This window comes from Apis cerana, linkage group LG8, assembly GCF_029169275.1.
Source record: "Apis cerana isolate GH-2021 linkage group LG8, AcerK_1.0, whole genome shotgun sequence".
NCBI lineage: Eukaryota > Metazoa > Arthropoda > Insecta > Hymenoptera > Apidae > Apis > Apis cerana.
In genome coordinates this window covers 7870229-7897272 of record NC_083859.1, presented here as the reverse complement: position 1 = coordinate 7897272, position 27044 = coordinate 7870229, and the positions used below count along the sequence as shown (strand labels likewise).

The 27044-nt window shown below is 41.5% G+C and overlaps 1 protein-coding gene across 6 annotated transcripts in view; it reads left to right on the top strand.

Moving 5' to 3' along the window:
• Positions 1-23146, top strand: part of LOC108003869 (GATA-binding factor C) — a 75892-nt gene extending 52746 nt beyond the window's left edge. For 4 of the 6 annotated variants that reach the window (XM_062078586.1, XM_062078588.1, XM_062078589.1 and 1 more), the window contains exons 5-8: positions 7134-7268; positions 18317-18506; positions 18980-19182; positions 19453-23146. In XM_062078586.1, the coding sequence (XP_061934570.1) occupies positions 7134-7268; positions 18317-18506; positions 18980-19182; positions 19453-19479 (555 nt within the window). In that variant the 3' untranslated portion in view covers positions 19480-23146. The remainder of the gene's footprint in view (positions 1-7133; positions 7269-18316; positions 18507-18979; positions 19183-19452) is intronic. The other 2 variants (XM_062078591.1, XM_062078590.1) reach the window with 2 other exon arrangements.
• The last annotated feature ends 3898 nt before the right edge of the window (positions 23147-27044 follow it).

The window sequence follows — 27044 nt, the reverse complement described above, 5'->3', positions numbered from 1 at the left end:
CGGGAATAAAGCGTCATCGTGGAATTCATCCGCACGATTCGAATCCGAATTCGCATCGACACTCGGAGGCCAGGTCTTAACCGATTTATTTAATCGAACGCGTGTCCGCGTAACTAGACTGTTTATCATATAGATTGGCCGGCATACTCGTGGCTAGAGCGCGTACCAACTGCCTCCTGTTGCGCTGCCGATACGTGAGAACCCGTGGCAAGATTCGTGGAACGCGTCCACTCCTCTCTGGATCGATTTCCCTCTCGTTGGCTCGATCACTTCTGGCCGATGTCAAGTCGGCCGGGGACGAGTGGAAAGGTGAAAAGTTGTCAGAAAAATGAGTTTACCGTGTTTAACGTTTAGGAAAGAAAAATGCGTGGATGTTAAGTTAATACGAATTCTTCGATCGAGTTGAGATATACAATCTATATATATATATGATAAAATTTTAATGCGGTGCAGAGGTGGTTCGCTCTCGATATTCGATCACGATTATTTGCCTTTTCCACTCTCGAGTGCCCGGCCAACGGCCAATTAAAAGCGCACAATAAAACACGAGGCCGCTTTCCGTGACCGCATAAATATTAAAATCAAGAAGAAATCAGACCGTGTTCACGTGGCCGACAATAAAATATACTATTATCACACGACCTCGTCAAGGCAGTCGGTATATACAATACACGTATATACCCGTACCAGCCACGCTCCCCCTCCTCTCCTTAGCTGAATCACAAGGAATCGTGGAAAACACGACGACAATCCCGGCAACGAATATTTCTCTTGTATACGCGCGCGTAGCGCGTAGTTTGTGTCGCGTTTTGCACACCGGGACCCTCGAATCGCGTTCGTATCCTTCTCCCTATCTCGTTGGTGTCGAGGGCGAGAGGAGGGCGGGTGACGAGGGAGGGAGAGAGAAAGAGCGAGCGAGATCGCGAAGGAGGAGGAGGAGGAGGCGGCGGCAGCAGCGGGACGGACGGGGGAGGGGGAGGAAGAAAGAGGAGAGACAAAAGAGGAATGAGAGAGCGTGCGTGGACCGAGAGCAGCGGCGGGTCGAGCGCGCGCGCTAGTGTTAGGAATGTGGTACCACTGCTTGTCACAGTCACAAGCGCACCGTACCACCGGCACGTTGTATTATACGCGGTTGAATATAAGTGCAGCGCGAGTTAGTTGGCCCGGTAGGCGAGGTACGACGCCTCGCGCGTTCGTCTCTCCTTTCGTACGTATCGAACGCTTTGGCCGGCCACGTAAACCGTTCGCTCGCCTGCTGCCTGAACCCCGTATGCGCGCGCATCCCGCGCGACCTACCCGATAATTGGCCCCCGCGTAACAGGTCCTGGCCAATCGCCGCCCTTCTTCAATTTTAACGCATAGCCCGAAATCTTTCGAAATTCTTTCCTTCTTACTGGGGGAGGGGGAGAAAAAATAGGGAAAGAGGGAAGAGAGAGAAAGAGAGAATATTTGCGTATATATCGTATATACAGGCAGGCGCGTATATAAGCTGAAACTTACGAGACGTAAATTATCGCGTGTATGAGAGGCGCGATGGGATCGGAAACGCAATTAAAATAAAATCAGGGTCCCCCGGCCGTTGAGTGCCGTTCGCCGCGAGGGAACTGCGCGTCGAATCGATGCCCCTCCCCATTGTTTTCAAAGAGAATTGCTGTAAATCGGAGGATTACCAGGCCGGCCGGCCGGCCGTATAAGAGAGATCGAGACTTTTCCGGCCGGGATCTCGGCCGGTGTACGAGTATACGAGTAAACGATCGTTTTACGAGCGTAGGCCCGATAACGATCGAACGATGTATCCTTGACTAAATCGTGACTAGAAGCGGAGGGAGTGCGCCGATACAACCTCGATACAAACATTGTTCTCATCGGGATACAAATTGCTCGTATGCCGATGCGGCTCGGACCCCGTGATAGGGGAATAAATAAAATCGGGAGGAGAAAGGAAACGAGAGAGAGAGAAAGAGAGAGGGGGGGAGGTCGACCGTGTCCTTAAGCAGATGCTTCTTCTCGGAATAATTGTGTAAAGGATTCCGGGAATTTTAGAATCTTTGAATCAAATCGCCTTTGCAGAAACTTTGGATAAACTTGTGCCGTGGTTCCATCGATTCCACGTATTTCATCGTAATTATAAAAATTATAAAATATTCTTTCGATCAATTCTTTCCAAGAATCACGAGACCATCGTCGCGGAATAGAATTATCGTTGATTCGCCCAAACAAAGGTGCGAAGCCAGCGACAATGATGCGTCCAATCCGTGTGCGGTGCGCGATAACGGCGCGGGAGGAAAAGGAAACGGCGCTATCGATACCGATCCACGCAAGATGCGTCTGTCGAGCGTTATTAATTAACCCGATAGGGTGATTAACGATCGTAGCCGCGTACCACAGCGCGTCTTTCATCGGGATCGATTAATGCCTTTCGCCGAATTGGCTGCTTTTCGCGGAATAATCCTCGAACAATCGGGGGCACAGCTCGCCTCCCTTCGATCGGAAGCGCGAATGTAACGAGGCAGGATTATCGTAATTTTACCTTGAATTGTAACACAACTGAATTGAATAACGAAGATAAAATCAGATTACTGGAAAATGTGAAATATAACCGAATATAATCCCCACGATTGAATTATATCTTGGATACATTAGACACAAGATAGAGATACATAAAACTTAACTGTCGTACTTTTACCTTAAATCGTAACGCCATTAATCTACCTATAAAGAAAAGAAGGAAAACGTTAAATCATACCTCGGACACATCGGTTTATTAAAATGTTTATTAATAATCGGTACAAGTAGCTGGTATCATGTCGATCGAGAGGGAGACGATCGGGTGTTCTTGTGCAAGCTGTTCCGAGAAATCGAAAGGAGAAGGACGCGCGCGAGTGACGATTTCGAGGCGGGTTTCGAGTTCGGGGATATTGGATCGGAGAACGATAATAATTACTCCCGCGCCGTCTGTCACGAGCGATCGATAACTCGCCGGCAATTAACTTTGAAAAATCGTCTCGAGTCACGTACGATCCGGTTTCCAAAGGATCACCCCTCCCCCTTTCCCCTCCTCTCTTTTTCTTCGCTTAACCCGCCCCGCGATATTAGATTCCCGCGGACGAAAACGATCAGCGCGCCACCTGCCTTCTCCTTCGAGTGAAAAATGGAACCATTATTGATCTTTATTCGATCCCCTTAAACCGAATTTACACTTTTACCGACCTCAATTTGCGAATGAATTTCGCACACGCCGATATTTAGTTTGGATAAAATGGAAATGGTTGGTTGTATTATTCGTAAATAAGAAATAAATTATCAAATATCTTACATTAGAAATGTAAATGAAATCGGTTATTAATCGGATCGAGCAGTTTTATACCAGTTTCGAGGCGTTTGCTTTTCTCCTAGAAAGACCTTAACCTCAATCTCGGATATTCACGTTTGATTTGGATCGAGTCGATCGATTTCCCGTGGGAAGAGAAGGCAGGCAGGATGGGTTTTTCTCTGGGAATAAAATTGGCCGAGAAGAATAAAGCTGGACGAGAAGGATCGTGCGGCGGGCAAACGAGCGACTGCTCAACCGGGACACCCGTGCACGCATTGTTGAGCGATTAGGCGGTTGGAACTGCGTAGGATATTCCCCTCGGGAGGCGGCCTTGATCGAATTGGCCGCGAGAAGACTGGTTCCGTGGAATCACGCGAGACTAGAGAGCTAGTAGGAGAATCCGCCGAACAATCGAAAAACTCTTGTTCAATTGTCCCCTAAACGCAATGCAAGAAAATGCATCGGTTCGATACACAGATTTTTCTTTTTTAGAGATTATTTACTTATGAGTTTACCAATTCTAATTCGAAATCCCGTGCGTAAGGAAGAAACCAACAAGTGTTTAACAAGAGATTATCATCGAAGCTCTCCGAGTTTTCAACTGCAATTCTTGGGCCTTCTTTCTAAAATAAAATTACTCCAGAAACCATAAGTCGTCACTTGTTCTTCCATTTATCGTTAATTTTATCTCGTCGCAATTTATCCATTTCGAATTTTATACATTCACAGCGTCATAACCCGATTCTTTGCCGGTCTTTCTTAAAAATCAATATAAAATCAATGCAGGGAATGGCAAAGTCGCGAGATCGTGAATTATTCGAATCGAAGATAAGAGATTGGTAGTGCAATGGTGGTTCGCAGGGGTGGCAAGGGTGGGGGCGACACCGAGCCCCGCGAGAGGCAGCCCGGGAACCGGTTGCCTTCGAGGAGGCACACAACCGTGGACACTGACGGATATGACATTTCTGAAGTTCGTGGCCATCTACGTTTCATCCTCTCGTTCGTTTTGCACGCTGCCCAACTTTGCCTCCCCTCCGCTCCTTCGACGTCCCCCTTCACTTTACCTTTTATTTCGATTCGATTTTTCTGCCGGTCTTGTTCCCTTATTATCTCGTTTTGCTCGTCTCTGGCCCACGTCACTTTCTCCCTCTCTCTCTCCCTCTTTCTCCTCGCCCCTTCCCCCTGTCCATGCCTCGAGACTCGCGCGTCGATTTTATTTTTCCCTCTCCATCCGCGCAAACCCGGTCTCTCCGGTCCCTCCGCCGAAGGGAGGCTCCTCTTCCTTCCACCCGGCACGCTCGTGCTTTTATTTCCTGTCGGCCTTCTTGCCGCCCCTTTTTCGTCCGCGCACAACCGCGGCTCCTCTTTCACTCGTTGTTCTCGCGTCATCCTCCAAATTGAACGCTCTGTCCAAATCGATTTTGTCCACCGTCCCTGGAGTTACGTTTTCGACTTTAATTTTATAACTCCTCGAGACAGAATTCACCGTCGTTTCGAAATTTTACCTCTTTAGAATGCTCGATCGGGGTGTAACAGCGATATATTAATTAGCAAAATTGTTCGCGATGCGGAGAAATTCGAAAATCTTCCTCTTGAATTGCGGATTAATTATTCGAAAACTCGTTTCGTTGGGCAGCCTCGTCGGTTTAATAACCATTAGAGCCAGGAGACCTCGGACGATTTTCACCCCCACGTGTTGTGTAGGCCGGCGGGCGCGAGAAAGGTGAAAGGCTGGACGCGGCGAGGGTGTGAAAGATCTAGAGCAGATAGGGGGCCTCTATATTGATGAGCTGGCTCTCCGCGTATTGATTCCACGGCAGAGGGGTTTCGCCGGGGCCCGGAGCACCCTGCAGACCCCTTTTGCTACGCGCCAACCCCGATAAGATCGGTCAGATAAGCCATGATTACACACCGCGTCGAGCCACCCCCTCCCTCTCACTCGCGTTTTTCTCTCCACTCTTCGTATCGCCCACCGACTGTGTAAACAGTCTTCCAACGTTGATGGTTGGCTTCGTTTTTTCAGTCTTCAATGGGGCGACCAAAAGTCCAGTATCGAATTCCCACGTAATTAATTATTCATTGATTTGGATGAATCAAAATTTTCATTGCGTTTGCTTAAAGAATTTTATTATTTTTACCTTTTTCCGGATCAGAAATTGTTCGAGTCGAGGAAAGATTTATCTGTGCTCGATTAGTTTATATGATATATATCTTTATTTTATAAAGAAATATAAGGATATAAGGAAAAATCGATGTATAGATTACATTAATTGTAACAGTGATATCGTGGTTATGTTTCAATATGGGAGAAATTATGTTTGTTTAGAATAATTGTATTGTTTTTTTTTGTATCATAAATCTTTAAATGTTATTTCAATTTCTAAATCTCTATCCTTAAAGGAATTTTCATAAAATGATTCGCAGATTATTTGATTGTTACAATGAGAGAATTATGTGTCTTAAAAGATATTAAGAAATCCCCAAGATTAAAATTTATATATTTAAAATACAGATCATTAATTCTGGACCACGTGTTAAAAAAACCGCTGTCACAATCCATATATAGATACTTCTACTTATCCACGTATCCAATACGTAATGCAAGTTAAAAATGGCGCACTTCATCAACGTACTTCATCCGACAGCGCCCTCTATCCCACCGTTCCATCAAAAGAGAAAGATACTCGAAAACGGTTACATCGTGCCGACAATGCAAAGGGGGCACGTCCCACCTCGTCCTCGAGCACTCTCGAGAGAAAGATACGTCAGAGACAGCGAAGAAAAAGAGGGAAAACAGGACATTTTATATTCGTGGACACGCGCTCGAGAGATTCATTGTGACGAGTTCACAAAGAGGGATGCAATTTCGATGGCGAGTTTTTCGCTCAAACAGCTTTCAATCGGTTTTCCATTAGAAGAACTTCCCCCTCTCCCTTCCGCCTGCGCGGCGACAATGCGCACGACCTGGTCTCTTTTCTCCGCGCTGAGAGGAGGTTAAGTGGCCGGTGAATGGAAACTATCGAAGGAAGAAGCTTCCTACGTGAAAAGTTGCGAGAAGTGGGTCCGTGGAATTTGTGTGTAAGTGGTAACTGTCGAGACGGAAATGAGGCGAGGTATACCTTTGTCGATGGAGAAACAGGTGTAGAGAGAAGATGGGTCCTTTCACGATCCCGGGTCAGGTACGAACACGGGCTCGCGTTTCCAATCCTCTGAACCCGGGGGATTAAGGGCGGCCGATTTCACGCGATCCCGGCTCTTCTCGTGGCTTCTTGATTCTGGAAGCTGTTCGATTCTTCTTCCATGAATAACTCTGTGGGTTAGAAAAACTGTTTGGAAAGTGTTATGAAGAGGTTATGAAGAGATATTTATTCGCGCTTGCGTCTTCGATCCTTTTTGCTATTTGAACAATAGTGTAGAACGGTGTATAGTGTAAATATTTGTGCATCGTTAAACGTTGTGTAATTAATGTTAATTTATCAGAGACAAAAAATTTTAATAGTGTTTTTGCATTCTGATGCGAAATTTTGTCTCGTAAGTTGCCTACGTATATAGAAACATAACCTATTTTATCAGACAATTTCTGATAGATTCTATTTTGCATATTAGACGGTTTTGATCAGGATGTAAAGCATCTTTATATATTATTTTTTAATGTGACATAATAATCTTTAGAGACAAAAGGGTTAATTCGAACGAAATCATTCAGATTATTAGGTAAAACCGAGTCGTTCGTGATTCTTTAAATATTTTCGAAATTGGAACGACTCGGTTTCCAATACGTTACAGGTGTGATATCTGTCTGTTTTCTTTTCCAAAACTGTCGCTGCAGAGTGCGGCGAGGCGGGCGGGCACCAGCTGTGCCAACTGCAAGACCGCGACCACCACGCTCTGGCGAAGGAATCAGGCCGGAGAGCCAGTCTGCAACGCGTGCGGCCTCTACTACAAGCTGCACAACGTAAGTAATCGATCATACATAACCTCCATCATAGACGTTTTCTCGGCTGGATCCCTAGCCACGACTAATGAACCAGTCTTTCGATCGAAATCGAGCAATGAATCCTGTTAAATACATTTCGATATATATATATATATATAGTAAAAATTGGATTACTGCTCGACAATTGTAATGGATTCTTAATCCGAATATAGTTTAATCAGAATTTGAATTTTCTTTATGCATATAAGATGTTAATATATTTAGAGAATTGATTCTAGAAGCTAAAATAAACAGAATATTGATTGAAATTTATATATTAAATGACAATAAAGTGAGACATATGACAAAGATAAAGATTATCTACGAACATCAAATTACGATTTAACCAATAATTCTCAATTGAACTTTCGTATTTATTTTTTGTTTAGAATCAACTCTTCAAAAGTGTCTCACGAATGTATCAACATTCCACGTGTGTGTAAAAACACACGTGCAGTTATCCAATTTTTACCGTCCATGTAACTAAATCCATGTCTCTTGAAATATCGTTTGGGTCTTTTTGAATTTCTTTAACAAGAGATCCGCGGGTATATGGCATTTTATTTATCGGGGGACTTCCGTTCGGAATCGGAGCGAACGATCGAAAGCGGAAGATCCGTGCCACTCGATACAATGTTTTCGAGGAGGGAGAGGCCGACAAAGGGACTCGGGTATTAAACGGTAGATACGAGATCCGGCGAATGAAAGCAGTCCTTCGATAAACAGCAGAGGCAAAAGGTCGTTTCTTTGGCCACCGTCGAAGCCACTGATCGTAAACCGGCCCGTGTAACGTAATATCGGATCGCTATTGTCGCGGCGAGCCTCTCTCGAGCATCCATTGTCGTACCGTGGAACCTAATTCCTCGATCCTCTTTCTTCTCTACGACCACAATCTACTCGCATTCTTCGCGACTTTCCTCTCTGAAATCGTTGCAATTGTCGTGTCCTCGAATGTGTCTGGAATAGACACTAGCCAAATGTTTCTCATTCGAACTTTAATACGTTTCACTAGTTCTGATGATTGCCGCCGGATGGCTTATTGATTTCTATTTTCTCGCAAGTGAACTCTAATTCATATATACATATATATATATGGTATTTCAGTGCCAAATTGTGATACACAAACGAGACGAATTGTAATTATAATTATTTCTAATCGATATTACAATTTGTAATCTTGTAAAAATGATTCGATAATTCATCCTCGTTATTAAAAATTCCATTGTATAATGTTCGTAAGACAAAAAACAACCGCTGGAAGTAAATCTTGTCCCAAATCGAAGCGTTTCTCGTTTGTTTTCGATAAACTCGAGCGGGACGGCCACTCGAGCCCTTCCGTCTACGCGATTCGACCCTCTGTTGTGCCAACAATTAGGGTGCTCTGTGGAGTCGGCGGACGTGCGAAGAGTGTCGCCAGAGACGATGAGGCGGGGGTGGAGCGTGCTCAACGGCGTGTGACACAGGAAGCAGCGGAGGAAGACAAAGGGAGGAGGGAAAAACGGACATCCTGCTGGGAGTTTTTCTCAGGAACTCGGCGTATTTCACGCGGAGAGAACGATCGCTTGCGGAAATCTTCGTCGTGGATTATGGGTGGGCGTCGACCTCGATAGCTCTCGCTGCGCTACATCCGCTATAATTCCTCGTGGACGAGGATTGTCTCTCGGTTTTCCTTTATCCTTCCTCTCGAGTTTTCGCGGGTCAAAAATAAATTTCTCTCGCGGGATCTTGATAAGATTCCGTATGTTGCAGCTCGCCTAATTGGCCCACGATGACACAACGGGTCCCACTGTCCTCTCCTCCCGGCTCCGAGCAAATGGTCCGTTCGAATTTACGCGGCTTTTTCCTCCTACTCTACCGGCTTATCGGCCTATGTCGATCTGCGCTTCGAAGACAGACGCGCCAACGTATCGTTGAATACGCCTCCCGAGTACTACTCGGTTCCAAGCAATTGTTGCATTCTTTGCATCGACTTAACACTTTTACATGATTTGCAGTGCTCAACCAAATTTAAACCAGGATTAAATTACAAATTTTGAACAGATTGAATTGTTTTAGATCGAGATGCGAATTTGGAAAATTTGGAAAGAGTAGAAATTTTTGTCGCTCTTTCAGATAAATTATTTAAAGCAACGATATCGAAACTCGGTCAATTGATTGACTCGAGCAAAGACCATCCATTATCCATTTACGAAAAAACAACTCGTTTATTTCACCTCGACTCCCCCTCAACCGTCTCATCCCATTACCCCCGAAAGGGTTAAAGGCTACAAGATCCCGATTCGCGTTTCCTCGTGACGTTTATCTGGCGAGAATCAGGGTGTAGGGAGGGAGGGTGGCGCAGAGTGACCAACAGCGACTTACCAGCAAGCGACATCCTCGCGTTGGTTAATGCCGGGCATAAAGGCCGGGCCCAGACACGTTTCCTGGTAATCATTAATTAAGCGTAGGGCTCCCTTCCGCCCCGCCTAGCGACATGGGACGCCGTGCACGCTCCACCAACAGAGAGAATAAATTCGGACACTCTCCTCTCTCTCTCTCTCCAAATTCTTTTCTCATCTCTCTTTCCCTCTCTCTCTCCCCCTCTCTCTCTCTTTCTCTGGAAGAGAAACGAGACGAAAACGCGAGAAACTCATCGCGCCATTTCTTCCCTCGAGTTGTTCCTGGGGAAGGAACAGTCGAGAGAGGAGGATCGCTCCTCGGGTAAGCTGTGGAATAGGCGACTGTCTTGGGTGACGTTAAGCCGACACGTTACAGTCTCCGAATCTCTTCCCCTACGGCCACGTCGAACAATCGGACGGCGAGGATTAACCAGGGGTCCCTGCACTCGTCCAAGGTTCTTCCCTCTCGAACGCCTATCCGATCTTTCGCCGATATCGAAAATTCGATGATCCAGAAACTCGTGTCCATTTGCGCAACAACGCTTGACAAAAATTGACATCTCTCCCCCCTCTAAATATTTATTAAGAATAGTTAAAAGAAAAATAATACGATGGATAAATTCGAAATTCAATTCGTTCAATTGAATATTCGAAATACAACGAGATCCTTCAATCGTCGAGAGAAAGAGATTTAAGTACGAAGGAAAAATCTGTGGACACGGTGCGCACGCGCAAAGAGAAGGAAAGAAAGGAAAAAGACTAGGAGGAGAATCGATGGCCGCTACCAAGTATGCGTAAGGAAGGTACGGGCGAGAGAGATCAATCATTTCGAGAGCACCGTCTCCGGCAGTTTCTCTTGTACCTGCCACCAGAGGGGTATACGGGGCTTGTCCCGAGATTCGAGATAGACGGCGTGGAGGAGGAGGAGGGGGGGACAGGGAACGACAGATCTGGCGTCGTTAAGATAGAGCGGGCCGATAGCGAGCCGCGCGAGCTGTGGCGCGCGAGCGAGCGAGGTGAGGCGAGGCGAGGCGAGGCGAGCCGACGAGAGCCATCGTGGCTGGTCGAAAATACACGGATTATTCGTGCTCTCGGCGTCGGGCTACCGGCTGCTCGAAATATGGTAATCGCCGCTCGAAATCCTGGCCGGAGGGTCGCCGGGGTCGATGGAGAAATTCCTCGAACGAGGACGATCCTCGTCACTCCGGAAACCCCGTTCACGTAATGGGGGACGCTTCTTTTTCGAGGTGGAACACTTTATTTTATTGGATATGTATATATATATATATATACATATACGGGAGCGGATTCGATCAAGGATTCGAAGAGGGAATTTCAATGAAAAATTGGAAAAAATCTGGAAATCTGTTTTTGTAGAATGTTCTTTCGAATTCGTTTATTATTTTTTTTAATGTTCGATACAATGGAGGAAAGGGGAGCTTTCGAGTTGGAACACTTTATTTTGTTGGATATTAGATGGTGCAGGGGCGGATTCGATCAAGGATTCGAAGAGGGAATTTCAATGAAAAATTGGAAAAAATTTGGAAATCTGTAGAATGTTCTTTCGAATTCGTTTATTATTTTTTTTTAATGTTCGATACAATGGAGGAAAGGGGAGCTTTCGAGTTGGAACAGTTTATTTTGTTGGATATTAGATGGTGCAGGGGCGGATTCGATCAAGGATTCGAAGAGGGAATTTCAATGAAAAATTGGAAAAAATCTGGAAATCTGTAGAATGTTCTTTCGAATTCGTTTATTATTTTTTTTTTAATGTTCGATACAATGAAGGAAAGGGGAGCTTTCGAGTTGGAACACTTTATTTTGGTGCAAGAGTGGATTCGATCAAGGATTCGAAGAGGGAATTTCAATGAAAAATTGGAAAAAATCTGGAAATCTGTTTTTGTAGAATGTTCTTTCGAATTCGTTTATTATTTTTTTTTTAATGTTCGATACAATGGAGGAAAGGGGAGCTTTCGAGTTGGAACAGTTTATTTTGTTGGATATTAGATGGTGCAGGAGCGGATTCGATTTTGGGAGTTTGGGAGGGAAATTTGGAAACGCGATGGAGGAGAGGAGATTTGAAAAGATTTCTGGGAATCATGTTTTTGTGGAATGTTCTTTCGATAAAGAATTTTTTTGTAGTGGGAAAGGGGAACGCTTTATTTCATTGGATATAAGTGGATTACAGGAGCGGATTAGGTCAAGTTCGAGAGAGAAAGGAAATGAGAGGATAAATCGAAATCCCGTTTTCGTAGAATGTTCTTTCGTTTTCGATGAGGAATTTTTTTTTGGAAATATAATAGAGGAAAGAGAGGATTTTTTGGGGTTGGAAGGTTTAAACGTATCAAGTTTCAATTTTCTGAAAATTTATCGAGGATATCGAGTTGTAAAGAGTTATTGGATGCGCAAATAATATGCAAACGAGTCGCTTAGGAGATAATTTGATCGGCTCGCGATGAAAATTTTCCGGAAATCACGTTCGCTTAACGGAGGAAAGGAGGAGAACAACTTCTTTCGAGTTAGACACGAGAACATTGTTATGCTGCAGGTATATTATTATTACGCGCACGTAATATGGAAATGAGCCGCTTAGAAGATAAATCGATCAACTTTTCTAAAAATTTTCTGAAACCCTTTAAAATATGGCTACATATACAATTATTATTTAACTTTTACGAGATTACGTGATTAGCCTTTTATGAATTAAAATAACGCAGACAGATATCCTCCTGTAGTATCTCCAACGAAATCAATCCTCCAATTCTCCAATTTTTCAAAATTCACTCCAAATCCAAATTTAAAATTTCAAATGGAAAAGCGCGACGAAAACATCACGCGACAAACAAAAATGGATCATCGTACACATTTTTAATTCTCCGATGTAAATTGATTCTCCATTTTCCGAAATCAACCTCGCATCCTTCGAAAAAGATGAGAAGAAGAATATTCACAGTATTGAAATGGAGAAGGGAGGAAATTCTACGAATACAAAGCAATAAAAACCACATTTAAAAATTAACTCCTATAATCAACAATCTCCAAGATCAAAATGGAAAAAAATATACCTCTACATTTTCTTTCCATCTTTCGAAAAATCTTAATTGTTCGAAAAGACAAAAAAAGAATATACCTTCACACTTCTTGATCGTCCCCTCTCCATCTTTCGAAAAATCGAAACTACCAATCTCTCTCATCGATCTCTAAGGACAGACGGAGAGAGACGAGCAGATAGACATTCGCACAGAGCCCCGCGTTTGTAATTTGAAATGGAAAAGCGGACACGAAAATAGGCACGGCGAGGAATCCGTTAAACAGACCCCCCCCTTGTCCTTTTCCCGATACGTATCTCTCCCGATGGGGAGAGATAGCGCGGCGCGCGTGTGGCCCCCTCGCGCTTCGATCCACGAACGCGATAAACGCGGGGAATGGGAGAATTTCGGGCGACGGTTTTGGCGGAGGGGTGGGGAGGGCGAAAGCGGCAAAAGCGTTCTCACACTTCCTTCTCATTCGACTCGCGGCTCGCGGATAAATCACGTGGGACGGAGAGGAGTAGCCGAGAGTCCTCCTCCGTTCGGCGAACGCGCTGCTTTGTGTCCCGCGAGGAAGTTGTAAAATCGCGCGCAAAGAGGGGGGGAGAGGGAGGGGAGGAGGGGGGCGTCGGGCGCAAAGGGCCGCCAATTGATATGCCCCCGACGAGCCGGCTACGAGACATTCCTCCGTGCCTCGTTCCGCGAACGTTTTTAGCCGAGCCTAAGCGGAGAGATCCGTTTCTGCTACACATTTTTCCACGCCTTTCTTTCTTTCTTTTTTTTTTTAATTCGCCTTTCTCTCGATTTTTAATAATTTTATACGTGTATATATATGTATGTATCCTTGATGATCTTGTCCTGAATTATTTTCGCCGGCTCCTTTCGGAAAGATAATACGCGGTGCTTCTTCGATTCGAAGTCTGATTATCGAATTTTTAATCCTTCGATCTTTGAAACTTTTGAACATCGCGTTAATGAAAATCGAGGTTTTTATGAATTTTATAATTCTTTAAAGTTGATTTATAAATAATTCCGCACAATAATTTTCTTCCTTTTTTTCTTTTGAAAGACGATAGGCGATGCTCGATTCTTCGATTCGAAGTTTCCGATTCTCGAATTTTTAATTCTTTAAAATTTTTGAATATCGCGTTAATGAAAATCTTTTTAAATTTTATAATTTCTTAAAATTTATTTATGAATAATTTCGTACAATAATTTTCTTCCTTTCTTTCTTTCTTTCGGAAAAACGATAAGCGATTCTTCGATTCGAATTTTTAATTTTTCGATCTTTGAAACTTTTGAATATCGCGTTAATAAAAATCGAGTTAATAAAAATTTTTATAAATCTTATAATTCTTTAAAATTTATTTATAAATAATTCCACACAATAATTTTCTTCCTTTTTTTTTTTCGAAAGACGATAGGCGATGCTCGATTTTTCGATTTTCGAATTTTTAATTCTTTAAAATTTTCGAATATCGCGTTAATAAAAATCTTTTTAAATTTCTTAAAATTGATTTATAAATAATTTCGCACAATAAATTTAATCTTTCCTAATTTACTACAATTTTCGATAAATTATTTCGAAATGATCGACTCGATTATCTCGCGACACGTAACACGTTCCAACACCTCGTTTCGCCCATCTTGTTTTCTCACGTTTGTCGATCAACGGGGAATTGGAAATTCGTGGAAACGTGGAACGGGGGAGGGATCGGCGTGGAAATTCGACCGAGCCTCCCCTCTCGATCTTTCATTCATTGACCCCACCCGCGGGCGCAGGCTCTTCTTGGCGCGATTTCGTATTCGATCGGTGTGCGGTTGCATCGTGTGTGACCACATCAATCTGCATTTCGAATCTCCGCGGATGGCTCTCTCTCTCCCTCTCTCTTCATACACCTTCCTTCCCCTCGATCCATCTCGCTCCCTCCACCGTCTCTCTTTTGTTTGCACCTCGCGATCGGTTTCGTCGCTCGGTTCCTATTAAAGCCGCTGCGTATTGTATTCAAATCGGTTCGAAGCTCTCTTCTTTCGTCGTCCACCCTCCCTGCTCTTTCTGCTGCTGCCGTTACGTCGCTCCCTCTTGCTCGCTCATTAAGCTTCATCCGTCGATCCTGTAAAATACTGCGTTTTCGACTCACCCACCCCTCTTGCTGCCTCTTGTCGTCACGGTTGTCGTATCGTGTAGATTGATCGTGGATGGAATCGGTTGAATGGAAGATTTGGCAAAGGAAGAAAAGTTTTTTATTTACGATTGTCGTGGCAATTATGCTTTCCCTCTTTTTTCTTCTTTCCAACTTCGTGTCGATATTCTCTTTTAAGAAAAGGATCTTTAATCGTGTATATATATATGTAATAATAGATTGATATAAATGCGAGTGAAATTTCAATGATACTGTTCGACTGATTCTCTGAAAATTTTTTCAAAGATATAGACACGTTTAGAAAATTCACCAGAATTTTCAACCGCTGTTGCCGTTTGCTTTTGCTATATATTATGAATATGTTGCAACGATGGTTTTCATCAGTCGATCAGTATGTATCTGAGCGTTTCGTAGCTATCATAGCAAATGCTATCTGAATGATTAATCTTAATATCGAGTGGGCAAATATTCGCTTATTATAAAACGTGTGTATCAATCCTACTTATATTTCTTCGACGATAACTCTTCAACGTGGAATTCTCGATTTTATCGTTAATTTCTTCGACAACTCTTTTACAATCTCACGATAACTCCTCGATTATTCTTCAACGTAGATTTTTTTTAATTTCTTCGACAATTTTTCTACGTAAATCTAACGATAACTCCTCAACTACTCTTCAACATAGATTTTTCTTAATTTCTTCGACAATTTTTCTACGTAAATCTAACGATAACTCCTCAACTACTCTTCAACATAGATTTTTCTTAATTTTTTCGACAATTTTTCTACATAAATTTCACGATAACTCCTCGACTATTCTTCAACGTAGACTTTTTTTAATTTCTTCGACAATTTTTCTATATAAATTTCACGATAACTCCTCGACTACTATTCAACATAGAATTCGATTTTCCTTAATTTCTTCGACAACTCTTTTACAATCTCACGATAACTCCTCGATTATTCTTCAACGTAGATTTTTTTTAATTTCTTCGACAATTTTTCTACGTAAATCTAACGATAACTCCTCAACTACTCTTCAACATAGATTTTTCTTAATTTTTTCGACAATTTTTCTACATAAATTTCACGATAACTCCTCGACTATTCTTCAACGTAGACTTTTTTTTAATTTCTTCGACAATTTTTCTACATAAATTTCACGATAACTCCTCGACTATTCTTCAACGTAGACTTTTTTTTAATTTCTTCGACAATTTTTCTACATAAATTTCACGATAACACCTCGACTATTCTTCAACGTAGACTTTTTTTAATTTCTTCGACAATTTTTCTACATAAATTTCACGATAACTCCTCGACTATTCTTCAACGTAGACTTTTTTTTAATTTCTTCGACAATTTTCCTACGTAAATCTCACGATAACTCCTCGACTACTCTTCAACATAGATTTTTCTTAATTTTTTCGACAATTTTTCTACATAAATTTCACGATAACTCCTCGACTATTCTTCAACGTAGATTTTTCTTAATTTCTTCGACAATTTTTCTATATAAATTTCACGATAACTCCTCGACTACTATTCAACATAGAATTCGATTTTCCTTAATTTCTTCGACAACTTTTCGACAACTCTTCTACAATCTCACGATAACTCCTCGACTATTTTTCAACATAGATTTTTTTTAATTTCTTCGACAATTTCTCTACATAAATCTCACGATAACTCCTCGACTACTCTTCAACATAGAATTCTCGATTTTCCTTAATTTCTTCGACAACTCTTTTACAATCTCACGATAACTCCTCGACTATTCTTCAACGTAGACTTTTTTTTAATTTCTTCGACAATTTTTCTACATAAATTTCACGATAACACCTCGACTATTCTTCAACGTAGACTTTTTTTAATTTCTTCGACAATTTCTCTACATAAATCTCACGATAACTCCTCGACTACTCTTCAACCACTCTTCAATAGAATCCTCGATTTCTTGGACAACTTTTCGACAAATCTCACGATAACCAAAGTTCCACGAAAACAACGATACAATCCTCCTTAATTTCTTAATTTCAATCAAATACAACGATCGCGTCGAAAATTACAATTTCGGCGGAAATGCAGGAACAGGTGAATAATCCTCGCGTTGTGTGCGTGCGTACGTGGAAGCGACGCGCACCGCGAGCCATTGATCGCCAATAACACAGGGGCGCCGCGTAGCGGCGGCTCGCGACACTCGCGCGTTTTCGCGACGCAGGACCAATTATGCGCGCGCGCGCGCGCGATGCGCGTGCAATGCTTTAAGTACGAAATAACTAGGTATGCAAGTGTGGTGTGCCGCATCGTTGGAAGGAAATGCACGGGTCGGGGGGGAGGCAGGGAGGAGGAGGAGGAGGAGGCGGCGGAGCGCTTTGTAGTTGCCGCGACGTGACGCAACTGCCAACTTAAGGAAAAGGTTCCCGGTATTGCGGGATAAGCGAACGACGGACGAGGAGGGCCTCTCCGGAGGTGGCGGCCGAGCCATCATCCTCCCTCGTCCTCCACCCCTCCCCCTCCGCCCGTTCCCTCTTTGTTTCCAGCCTTCTTTATCTCGTTCTCCCGCGACACCCAAGCCCCAGACGGTCAACGACTCTTTTCGGAATCACGCGATTGCTCGAAATTGCCGGATTACGCGAGAATCGTGTGCTCGCCGCGCGTGTTTCACGGCCCGTCTCTTCTCCAATTCATTGCGCGCAGTTGATTTTTGAACCGGTATCAGACGTCTCCAGTTATCATTACGTGTCGTGACGATTTTGTTTATGTATATGTGTTGAATATAGGAAGGACTATACGTTTGTTAAAAAGTTGGGTGATCTTGGTTTTCTTTGGATTAGCTAAAAGTAATTTTTGTAACAGTGTGGTTGATCGAGAGTGGTTGTTGAGTAACCGATGAGGACATTCTTATTTATGGATCGTGAATAAATAAAATTTCAAAGGATTTTCAACTCGAAATTCATTCATCGTGGAAGCGAAAAAATTGATCGAATAGATGTTATTTCTCTCTTTTTCTCCCGGTTGAGAAAAATAATAATAATATAATCGACTAACCGAATCTAGATATTTACGCAAGAATTAAAAATACATTTCTACGTAATTGCAGGGAAGTCGCTGCACTTATTCGGCTATTACAAAAGTCGATAAAATCTCTCGATAAAGAAATGGGAAACACCGCGTCTAGACGAAAATTACCGGTCGTGGGAGAAAAACTCTCCCTCCCCTTCCCTTCCAACACGATTTTTCCACCTTGGCGAGATGTGTTTGCACGAGAACCAACGCGAGAATGTACGCACGCGGACGAGAATCGCTTAATTACGCGTTGAAACGCGGTGATTAACCCGGCGAGATCCCCTTCGCTCGCCCCTCCCGGTTTAGTACGTCATTCGCACGGCAGAGGCGTTCCTCTCCGAATCCGGAAGCCACGTTTAGATTAAAACCGATCGACTCAACGAATTGTTGGCTACGACTCTTGCAGGTGAATCGGCCGCTCACGATGAAGAAGGAGGGCATCCAGACGAGGAACAGGAAACTGTCGTCGAAGAGCAAGAAGAAGAAGGCTGGCGGTTGTCTGGGGCTTGGTGGCGTGATGGGCGATATGATCAAAGCCAGCGGCCACCTCGACCTCGACAACAAACCCTTCCACTCGGGCTTCGGTTCACCCATGAGTAAGTTGGCGAAATTTTTCCCCTCCTATATTTTTTCTTTGATTAATTTGATACGGTTACATACAGTGTTGTTATCTCGCGCAGGATAATCGAAATAATTATTCGATAATTTTTTAACGATAACGTATTTTTCTTTTTGCAATTTTCGTTTCGACGCTTTTCTAAACGAGCCTAGAATTGAGTCAAAGAATCGAGCCTAGAACGGTCTATTTAGAGTTGATCGAATTTTCTTTTCCTGTTTGCTTTCACACCATTCATTATATCATTCAGTATCGAACCTGTCTCTCCGTTATAGCTCCATTAATAATTGACCCCGACTCTTTACACGTACGAATGCATAATTAATTACGCGATACGAGTTTTCGATATCTTTTCCAATCTGTCGATTACGCTCGAAAATTACATTGGAAAAATGGAAAAATATATATATTGGGGGGAAAAATGAATAATAATGATGATAATGGTGATTACAGGTACGTCGCAGCATCACCACACGATGCACCCAGCGATGCAGCACTATATGTATCACACGGGGGTGGGGGTCGCGGGTGGGCTTCACCAGGGATTCGCGCCCCCTGCGCCGCCACCCATCCACCCCCACTCGCACTCGCACTCCCATTCCCATCACATGACGAGTCTTCAGGGTCTCCAGTTGGCAGCCACGACGAACGCGATGGTGAGTCCGACTTGACCAACCCCTTCTTTCTCGCGCCTCGCCCAAAATTATTCAAACTTGAATGAAATTATTGCCCGCGAGGGGTAGTAAGGGTGTTTTGACAAAGTTGGGATAACGAGAAAAAAGTTGGGATAACAAAGAAGCGAGAATACGATGATGTGTAAATTTGATGAATTTAATTTGATAATCGTCGACCCACCCCCTCGCGGAAAGGGGAGTGGTTACGAGGAGAGAAACCACCATGGTTTGTTCTTGTTTGCCTGTTTTCAGACCGGTTGGCGATCGGAGTACACATGAATCGTGAACGATCAACAGCTCAGGACGCAGCCCACCACTCTCGTTCTAACGTAGATCGCGAGACCCGAGCTCTCCTCTCTTTCTCTCTCCGCGAATTGTATCGAGAGACGTTCGAGAGGCGCGGTGAAAAGAAACGAAGGAATACGAAAATGGAAAAATTGACGAGTCGCGAAAACGCATGTTTCCCCCATTTTTTCTTTCTTTCTCTCTCTCTCTTTCGTTTCTTTCTTTCGAATCCCTTTTTCGTTTCGCGATCTCGAAATATCGAATGTAAATATGTAAAGTTTCGCACAAGGTAAGGGCAGTCGAGCCCAGGCCCCAAGTACAAACGAAGTCAAGCTAAATAACTCGTATCGTGTCTAATTAGACGTGCTCCTGTAAATAGACGGACAATTATATATATATATAATAATATATATATATATATATATATATCTCTATAAAATCACAAGAGTTTCTATTAACGTGAGTGCATGGCGTGAAATAAAAGAGAATAAAAAATAATGGGGGGTTATTAACCTCCCCTCCCTTCCTTTCTTTGTCGAGGATCGCCCCTTCGAAGACGAATTTCTTTTACTGATGAACGAGCGGGGATTAAAATTATTTATTCGAGGATATATATATATATATATATACGACGTGTTCAATTCTGTTCGAAAAGGGTATGAAACCCTTGGGAACCGGAATCGGTCTTCGGAGGCCGAGGTGTATTATCTAGTTTGTAAGCGTGTATATCATCCAACATCGTGCGAAACATCGTGCAATTTTAAAAAGTCTTTTTATTAAAACGCGAAGAATTTCCCGCGTGAGGGAAAGGGCCATTGGACGCCGATTTTCATTCATCATTTCATTCCTTTCTTGATTCCTCCCCCTTCGTTCCACGAGGAACGAATTTAACGCGATCGAATACACATTTTGCATGAACGTTATTCGAAGAAGGAAATATGACGATCCGCTTGCCCGTGGAACGCGACGCGGTGGCGCCATCTGCTCGTCGACAAAATTCAGTAGCAAACGGAGACTTGTCTTATACGTACCAACGTTTCCAACCTGACGATTCTTCCTCGTGGAACGCGATCTATTCGTCGATACTTTACAACGATGGAACCAATCTCAACAATCGCGTTCGACGAGGAGAAGAATTAAATAATCGATCGAAAGTATATTTTCTACGGTTCCAACGAGGCGCGATGAGTTTTTCCCCCTCCACTTGGAACGCGATTGTGGCGCCATATACTCGTCCACGATTAATCCAGCGATGGAGTGCCGTTAAATGGAAGCTTTCAATCGCGTTCGACGCGAGGAGAGAAATTAGTCGGACAATCGATCGAAGGGATATTTTCTGCTCGTTTCAACGGAGTGTAGTTACGGTGAATTGTGATGTCGTACAATGCTCGATCTTTTTATTTCCCGTGCACGAGAATCGGCGTCCAGTCGTTTGAGCCATCGCGTCGTGTGTCGTGTTTAGCGATAGCGAGCAGCAACGTTAGGTGTATAAAGCACACGTAGAAAAAAAAAGTCGGTAAATTATATGGATTTTTGATCCGGTGATCCAGATCGCGGAGTCGAGAAAGTCCCGAGATTCAGAATTAGATAAAAAAAGGAAAAAAAGGAAAAAAAAGAAACATAATCGTTTCCAAGGTAGAAACCAAAAAAAAAACAAAAAAAAGGAAAAGAAAATTGTATACAAGGGGGGAGGGGGGGAAGAAATGGGAAATGGGACTGTGGACACGAGAGACGGAGCACTAGGAGGCAGAAATGCCAGAGCGAAAATGCAAAAAAAAGGGAAAAAAGGAAAAAAAAAAGAATAAATAAGTAAACAAATAATAAAATAATAATAAAATAGGGTAAATAAAATTCGCGAAATGTAAATTTTGTATCTTCGAGATTGTGTACCGTTATCATTGTAATAATAGTACATATATATATATATAAATATTATAAATATATAAATAAAAAAAGTCTATATATATATATATATATAAAAATGAATATAAATATTATAAATATTATAAATAATAATTAAGAAAGAGAGAGAAGACGCGTATGCGTATGCGAGTTGCGTGAATGTCGTGTGTATCCGTGCGTGCATGTGGTGTGTGTGTGCGTGTGCGTGTGCGTGCGCGTGCGTTTTGCGCGCGCGGCTGGCGAAAAGCAAAATGAGTCAAAAGGAGAGGGGAGAGGGAAGAGAGGAGTAAAAGTGATTGTGCATAAATTAGCGGTTAATTGCGCATCGTAAGATTTGCATCTAGATAGTCGGAGCGCGCGATGGTAATTAAAACGATTTATCGCGAGCGAGAAAGGTTAATAGCCGTGAATGACGATTATCATTATTATTCTTATTACTATTATCGTGGTCGCCGATCGGCCGGTATCGCCGATTATTCATTAATCTCTCCTTCTCTAATTAATTAATTAATTAATCGCGCGGGCACATACACACTCGGCACGAGCCGGCCAAGACACGCCGCAAATTGCGATCCTTTCTTTTCTCGATCTTCGCTGAGACCGCGTTTTCACCACGAAAAAGGGGGGTAAAAAACCCTCCGCCCTCTTCGCGTTCGAATCGATCGATCGATCGATCGATCCCTCGCATTTCAAAATTCCCACCATTCTTTTACCGTTACCCCACCGTGTTCGTGTTAATTTTTGCTCTCGAATTTTTTTCCCTTTTTCAATTTTTAACATATCGCTCCGAACTTTGAATACTTTGGATCGTGTTTTTCGCTCGAGCTTGTACTTGCATCCATTTTGCTACCAGGATTTGGAGGAGGGTGGTGGTAGTGGTGGTCGGGTTCGATCGAGAAACGACGATCCAAATACCCCTGGCTCTTTTGAATATGAAAACAACAACTTGGAAGAACAGTGTTTCGAAGCGGGCAGCCTCTTTGCGTCGCCTCGATATTTTTAGTACGGTCGGAAAAAAAAAAAAAAAGAAATTTTTGTAAGAGAATAGAATTATTAACGCGGAGAGGCACTGGTCTCGAAGTCGAAATGCGACGGATCGAATGTCCGCGAATCTGTTCGAGATCGGGGCTCGAAGGAAACCGGCAACGACGACAGGGATGTCGAAGAAAAAGAAAAAGAGAAAAAAAAGAAATAAAGAAAAGACTGACGAGCGTATAAGGAGGGAGAAAGAAAGGGATGTTTGTCCGCGAGACGCCGGCCCGCCCCATTTTCTCGCGATCGGATCACAGTTCGGTAAAGAGGACGAAGGGAGGACAGGAGGAAGGGAGAGGCAGACGAGGTTATTCTAATAAAAAAAATAGTATTATTAGGGAGTAGCGTGTAGACTGTATAAAGAGAGAGGAAAGGGGAAAAAAATAAAATATACGAACTGTAGCGAAGGGGAAGAGAAAAAGAGACGAAAGTTGGACGGGAAAGGGTGACAGGACGAAAGCGGAGGCGTGTAATGGATGGAAGATACGATCCAGGCGCGTGTATCGGTGGTCACATCTCGTGGAAGGAAGGAAGGAAGGAAGGAAGGAAGGAAGGAAGAGGACGCGAGAGGAATGTCTCGACGGTGGATTCGACGAATGTTCGATCGATGATGGGCGTTTCGTGGCGACACTGATTTTTTCGTGGACATGTATAAAGCGACATTGTAAGATATCGTTGTAAAAAAAGGTTTTAACTTAAAAATAAATTAACGATAATTCACGCATAATTCACGCAAGCTCTTTTTTTTTCTTTTGTTTCTATCTTCTTATTTTATTAAGCACGATGGTTTTTTTTTTAAAACCTCGCTTTTGTCACGATATTTGATACTCGAGAGATATTTTAAGAAAATAAATAAGATATACGAGTCTTTCGATCGTGTTAATTATGGATGGTACACGAGATGTTAGTATTTGGAGAAGATAGAATCCACTGCTGGTGTTGTTATCTTGTTAGCCTTGTAAGAATTATATTAATCGTTAAATCTCTAATTTCTCGTACACATTTCTCTCTCTCTTTTTTTATTTAATTTCCATTTAATTATATTCCATGAACACGAATGAATCTGTCTATAAGCTAAAAATTAAAAATGAAATAAATGTCAAGTATGAGATCTCAAACAGTTCTTTTCTCGTTCTTCTTAATTCACCGTTTCTTGAAAACGAAAGGAGGAATTTTTTTAAGGATAAGAATCGAGGAGTTGGTAAGTTTTTCCGAGACGATTCGAAAGGGGATATCATTTTCAATTGGGCCGAAACAGCAAGGACTTTATTAACAGGTGCGAGTTAATTAAACGTTATCAAGTCGATACGAGGTGTTAACATGTAAATCAGAGGCCGAGATAAGTCGGCGGCATTCGCGAAAGCGGCGGAGAACGATGGCTATCGATATTCGGCGTGACAGAGGAAAGATGCATCCCTGCTCGATGCAACCAGAGTGATTCTCGACACTATTGCGCAAGCATCGATCGAGGAATCGATAGAAAGATACAGAAGTCTTTCTTACTTTCTTCTTTCGTTAGATAGACATTCAATGAATCGCTGTGGCGTGTTAATCTCGTTTTTATTAAATTTTATTAAATTTATTAAATTTATATTTAAATATTTTCATTTTTTTTTTAGAGAATATTCAGAAGCATTAACAAAGGATTAAAAAGAATATTATTACATATAAAGAAACAAAGTTGATCTTCAGAGATTTTTTTTGCGCAGCCTATTATAAAAAAATTAATAATATCAAGATATTAGCTTTATTGCAAGCTTTATTGCAAGTATATAATTTTTATTTGAAGTATTTTTTATTACAAAAAATAAATAAAATATTCCAAATATAAAAATATTACTCATTACATTCTTTAATCTTAGATTTAAAAAAACACTATAGAAAGCTTCACCAATACTGCAAGAAGATGATCTCTCATTATAACAGGTAAGTATATAAGGTAAGTATACTTAGATTTAAGAGAACTGTTGAAAAAACAATAAAAAACATAAAAAAATGATAGCTGCAAGAGGTAAGTATGGAAAAGGTAAGTATTTCACAGGTAAGTATTTCAGGTAAGTATATAAAATTTAATAAAATTCTTGTTTTTGAAAATATTAGAAAAATTTTGCAAGCTACCTCTTGTCTCATTATATTCTCCTAATAAAAAGTTAAAATTTCCAAAGTTTGCTATCAAAAATTTCGATTTTGTATTAGGAGAATATGATCAGTGAGGAGGTGGCACGTGAAATTTTTCGCAAAATTTTGAATTTAGAGATTTTGGCCAAAAATTCCACTTTGTATTAGGAGAATATGATCAGTGAGGAGGTGGCACGTGAAATTTTTCCCAAAATTTTGAATTTAGAGATTTTGGCCAAAAATTCCACTTTGTATTAGGAGAATATGATCAGTGAGGAGGTGGCACGTGAAATTTTTCGCAAAATTTTGAATTTTTAGATTTTGGCCAAAAATTCCACTTTGTATTAGGAGAATATGATCAGTGAGGAGGTGGCACGTGAAATTTTTCCCAAAATTTTGAATTTAGACATTTTGATCAAAAATTCCACTTTGTATTAGGAGAATATGATCAGTGAGGAGGTGGCACGTGAAATTTTTCGCAAAATTTTGAATTTTTAGATTTTGGCCAAAAATTCCACTTTGTATTAGGAGAATATGATCAGTGAGGAGGTGGCACGTGAAATTTTTCGCAAAATTTTGAATTTTTAGATTTTGGCCAAAAATTCCACTTTGTATTAGGAGAATATGATCAGTGAGGAGGTGGCACGTGAAATTTTTCCCAAAATTTTGAATTTAGACATTTTGGCTAAAAATTCCACTTTTATTAGGAGAATATGATCAGTGAGGAGGTGGCACGTGAAATTTTCCCCAAAATTTTGAATTTAGACATTTTGGCTAAAAATTCCACTTTGTATTAGGAGAATATGATCAGTGAGGAGGTGGCACGTGAAATTTTTCGCAAAATTTTGAATTTTTAGATTTTGGCCAAAAATTCCACTTTGTATTAGGAGAATATGATCAGTGAGGAGGTGGCACGTGAAATTTTTCGCAAAATTTTGAATTTTTAGATTTTGGCCAAAAATTCCACTTTGTATTAGGAGAATATGATCAGTGAGGAGGTGGCACGTGAAATTTTTCCCAAAATTTTGAATTTTTAGATTTTGGCCAAAAATTCCACTTTGTATTAGGAGAATATGATCAGTGAGGAGGTGGCACGTGAAATTTTTCGCAAAATTTTGAATTTTTAGATTTTGGCCAAAAATTCCACTTTGTATTAGGAGAATATGATCAGTGAGGAGGTGGCACGTGAAATTTTTCGCAAAATTTTGAATTTTTAGATTTTAGCCAAAAATTCCACTTTGTATTAGGAGAATATGATCAGTGAGGAGGTGGCACGTGAAATTTTTCGCAAAATTTTGAATTTAGAGATTTTGGCCAAAAATTTCACTTTGTATTAGGAGAATATGATCAGTGAGGAGGTGGCACGTGAAATTTTTCCCAAAATTTTGAATTTTTAGATTTTGGCCAAAAATTCCACTTTGTATTAGGAGAATATGATGAGAGAGGAGGTGGCACGTGAAATTTTTCCCAAAATTTTGAATTTTTAGATTTTGGCCAAAAATTTCACTTTGTATTAGGAGAATATGATCAGTGAGGAGGTGGCACATGAAATTTTTTGCAAAATTTTATTTTTAGATTTTAGCCAAAAATTCCACTTTGTATTAGGAGAATATGATCAGTGAGGAGGTGGCACGTGAAATTTTTCGCAAAATTTTGAATTTAGACATTTTGGCTAAAAATTCCACTTTGTATTAGGAGAATATGATCAGTGAGGAGGTGGCACGTGAAATTTTTCGCAAAATTTTGAATTTAGAGATTTTGGCCAAAAATTCCACTTTGTATTAGGAGAATATGATCAGTGAGGAGGTGGCACGTGAAATTTTTCGCAAAATTTTGAATTTTTAGATTTTGGCCAAAAATTCCACTTTGTATTAGGAGAATATGATCAGTGAGGAGGTGGCACGTGAAATTTTTCGCAAAATTTTGAATTTAGACATTTTGGCTAAAAATTCCACTTTGTATTAGGAGAATATGATCAGTGAGGAGGTGGCACGTGAAATTTTTCGCAAAATTTTGAATTTTTAGATTTTAGCCAAAAATTCCACTTTGTATTAGGAGAATATGATCAGTGAGGAGGTGGCACGTGAAATTTTTCGCAAAATTTTGAATTTAGAGATTTTGGCCAAAAATTTCACTTTGTATTAGGAGAATATGATCAGTGAGGAGGTGGCACGTGAAATTTTTCCCAAAATTTTGAATTTTTAGATTTTGGCCAAAAATTCCACTTTGTATTAGGAGAATATGATGAGAGAGGAGGTGGCACGTGAAATTTTTCCCAAAATTTTGAATTTTTAGATTTTGGCCAAAAATTTCACTTTGTATTAGGAGAATATGATCAGTGAGGAGGTGGCACATGAAATTTTTTGCAAAATTTTGAATTTTTAGATTTTAGCCAAAAATTCCACTTTGTATTAGGAGAATATGATCAGTGAGGAGGTGGCACGTGAAATTTTTCGCAAAATTTTGAATTTAGACATTTTGGCCAAAAATTCCACTTTGTATTAGGA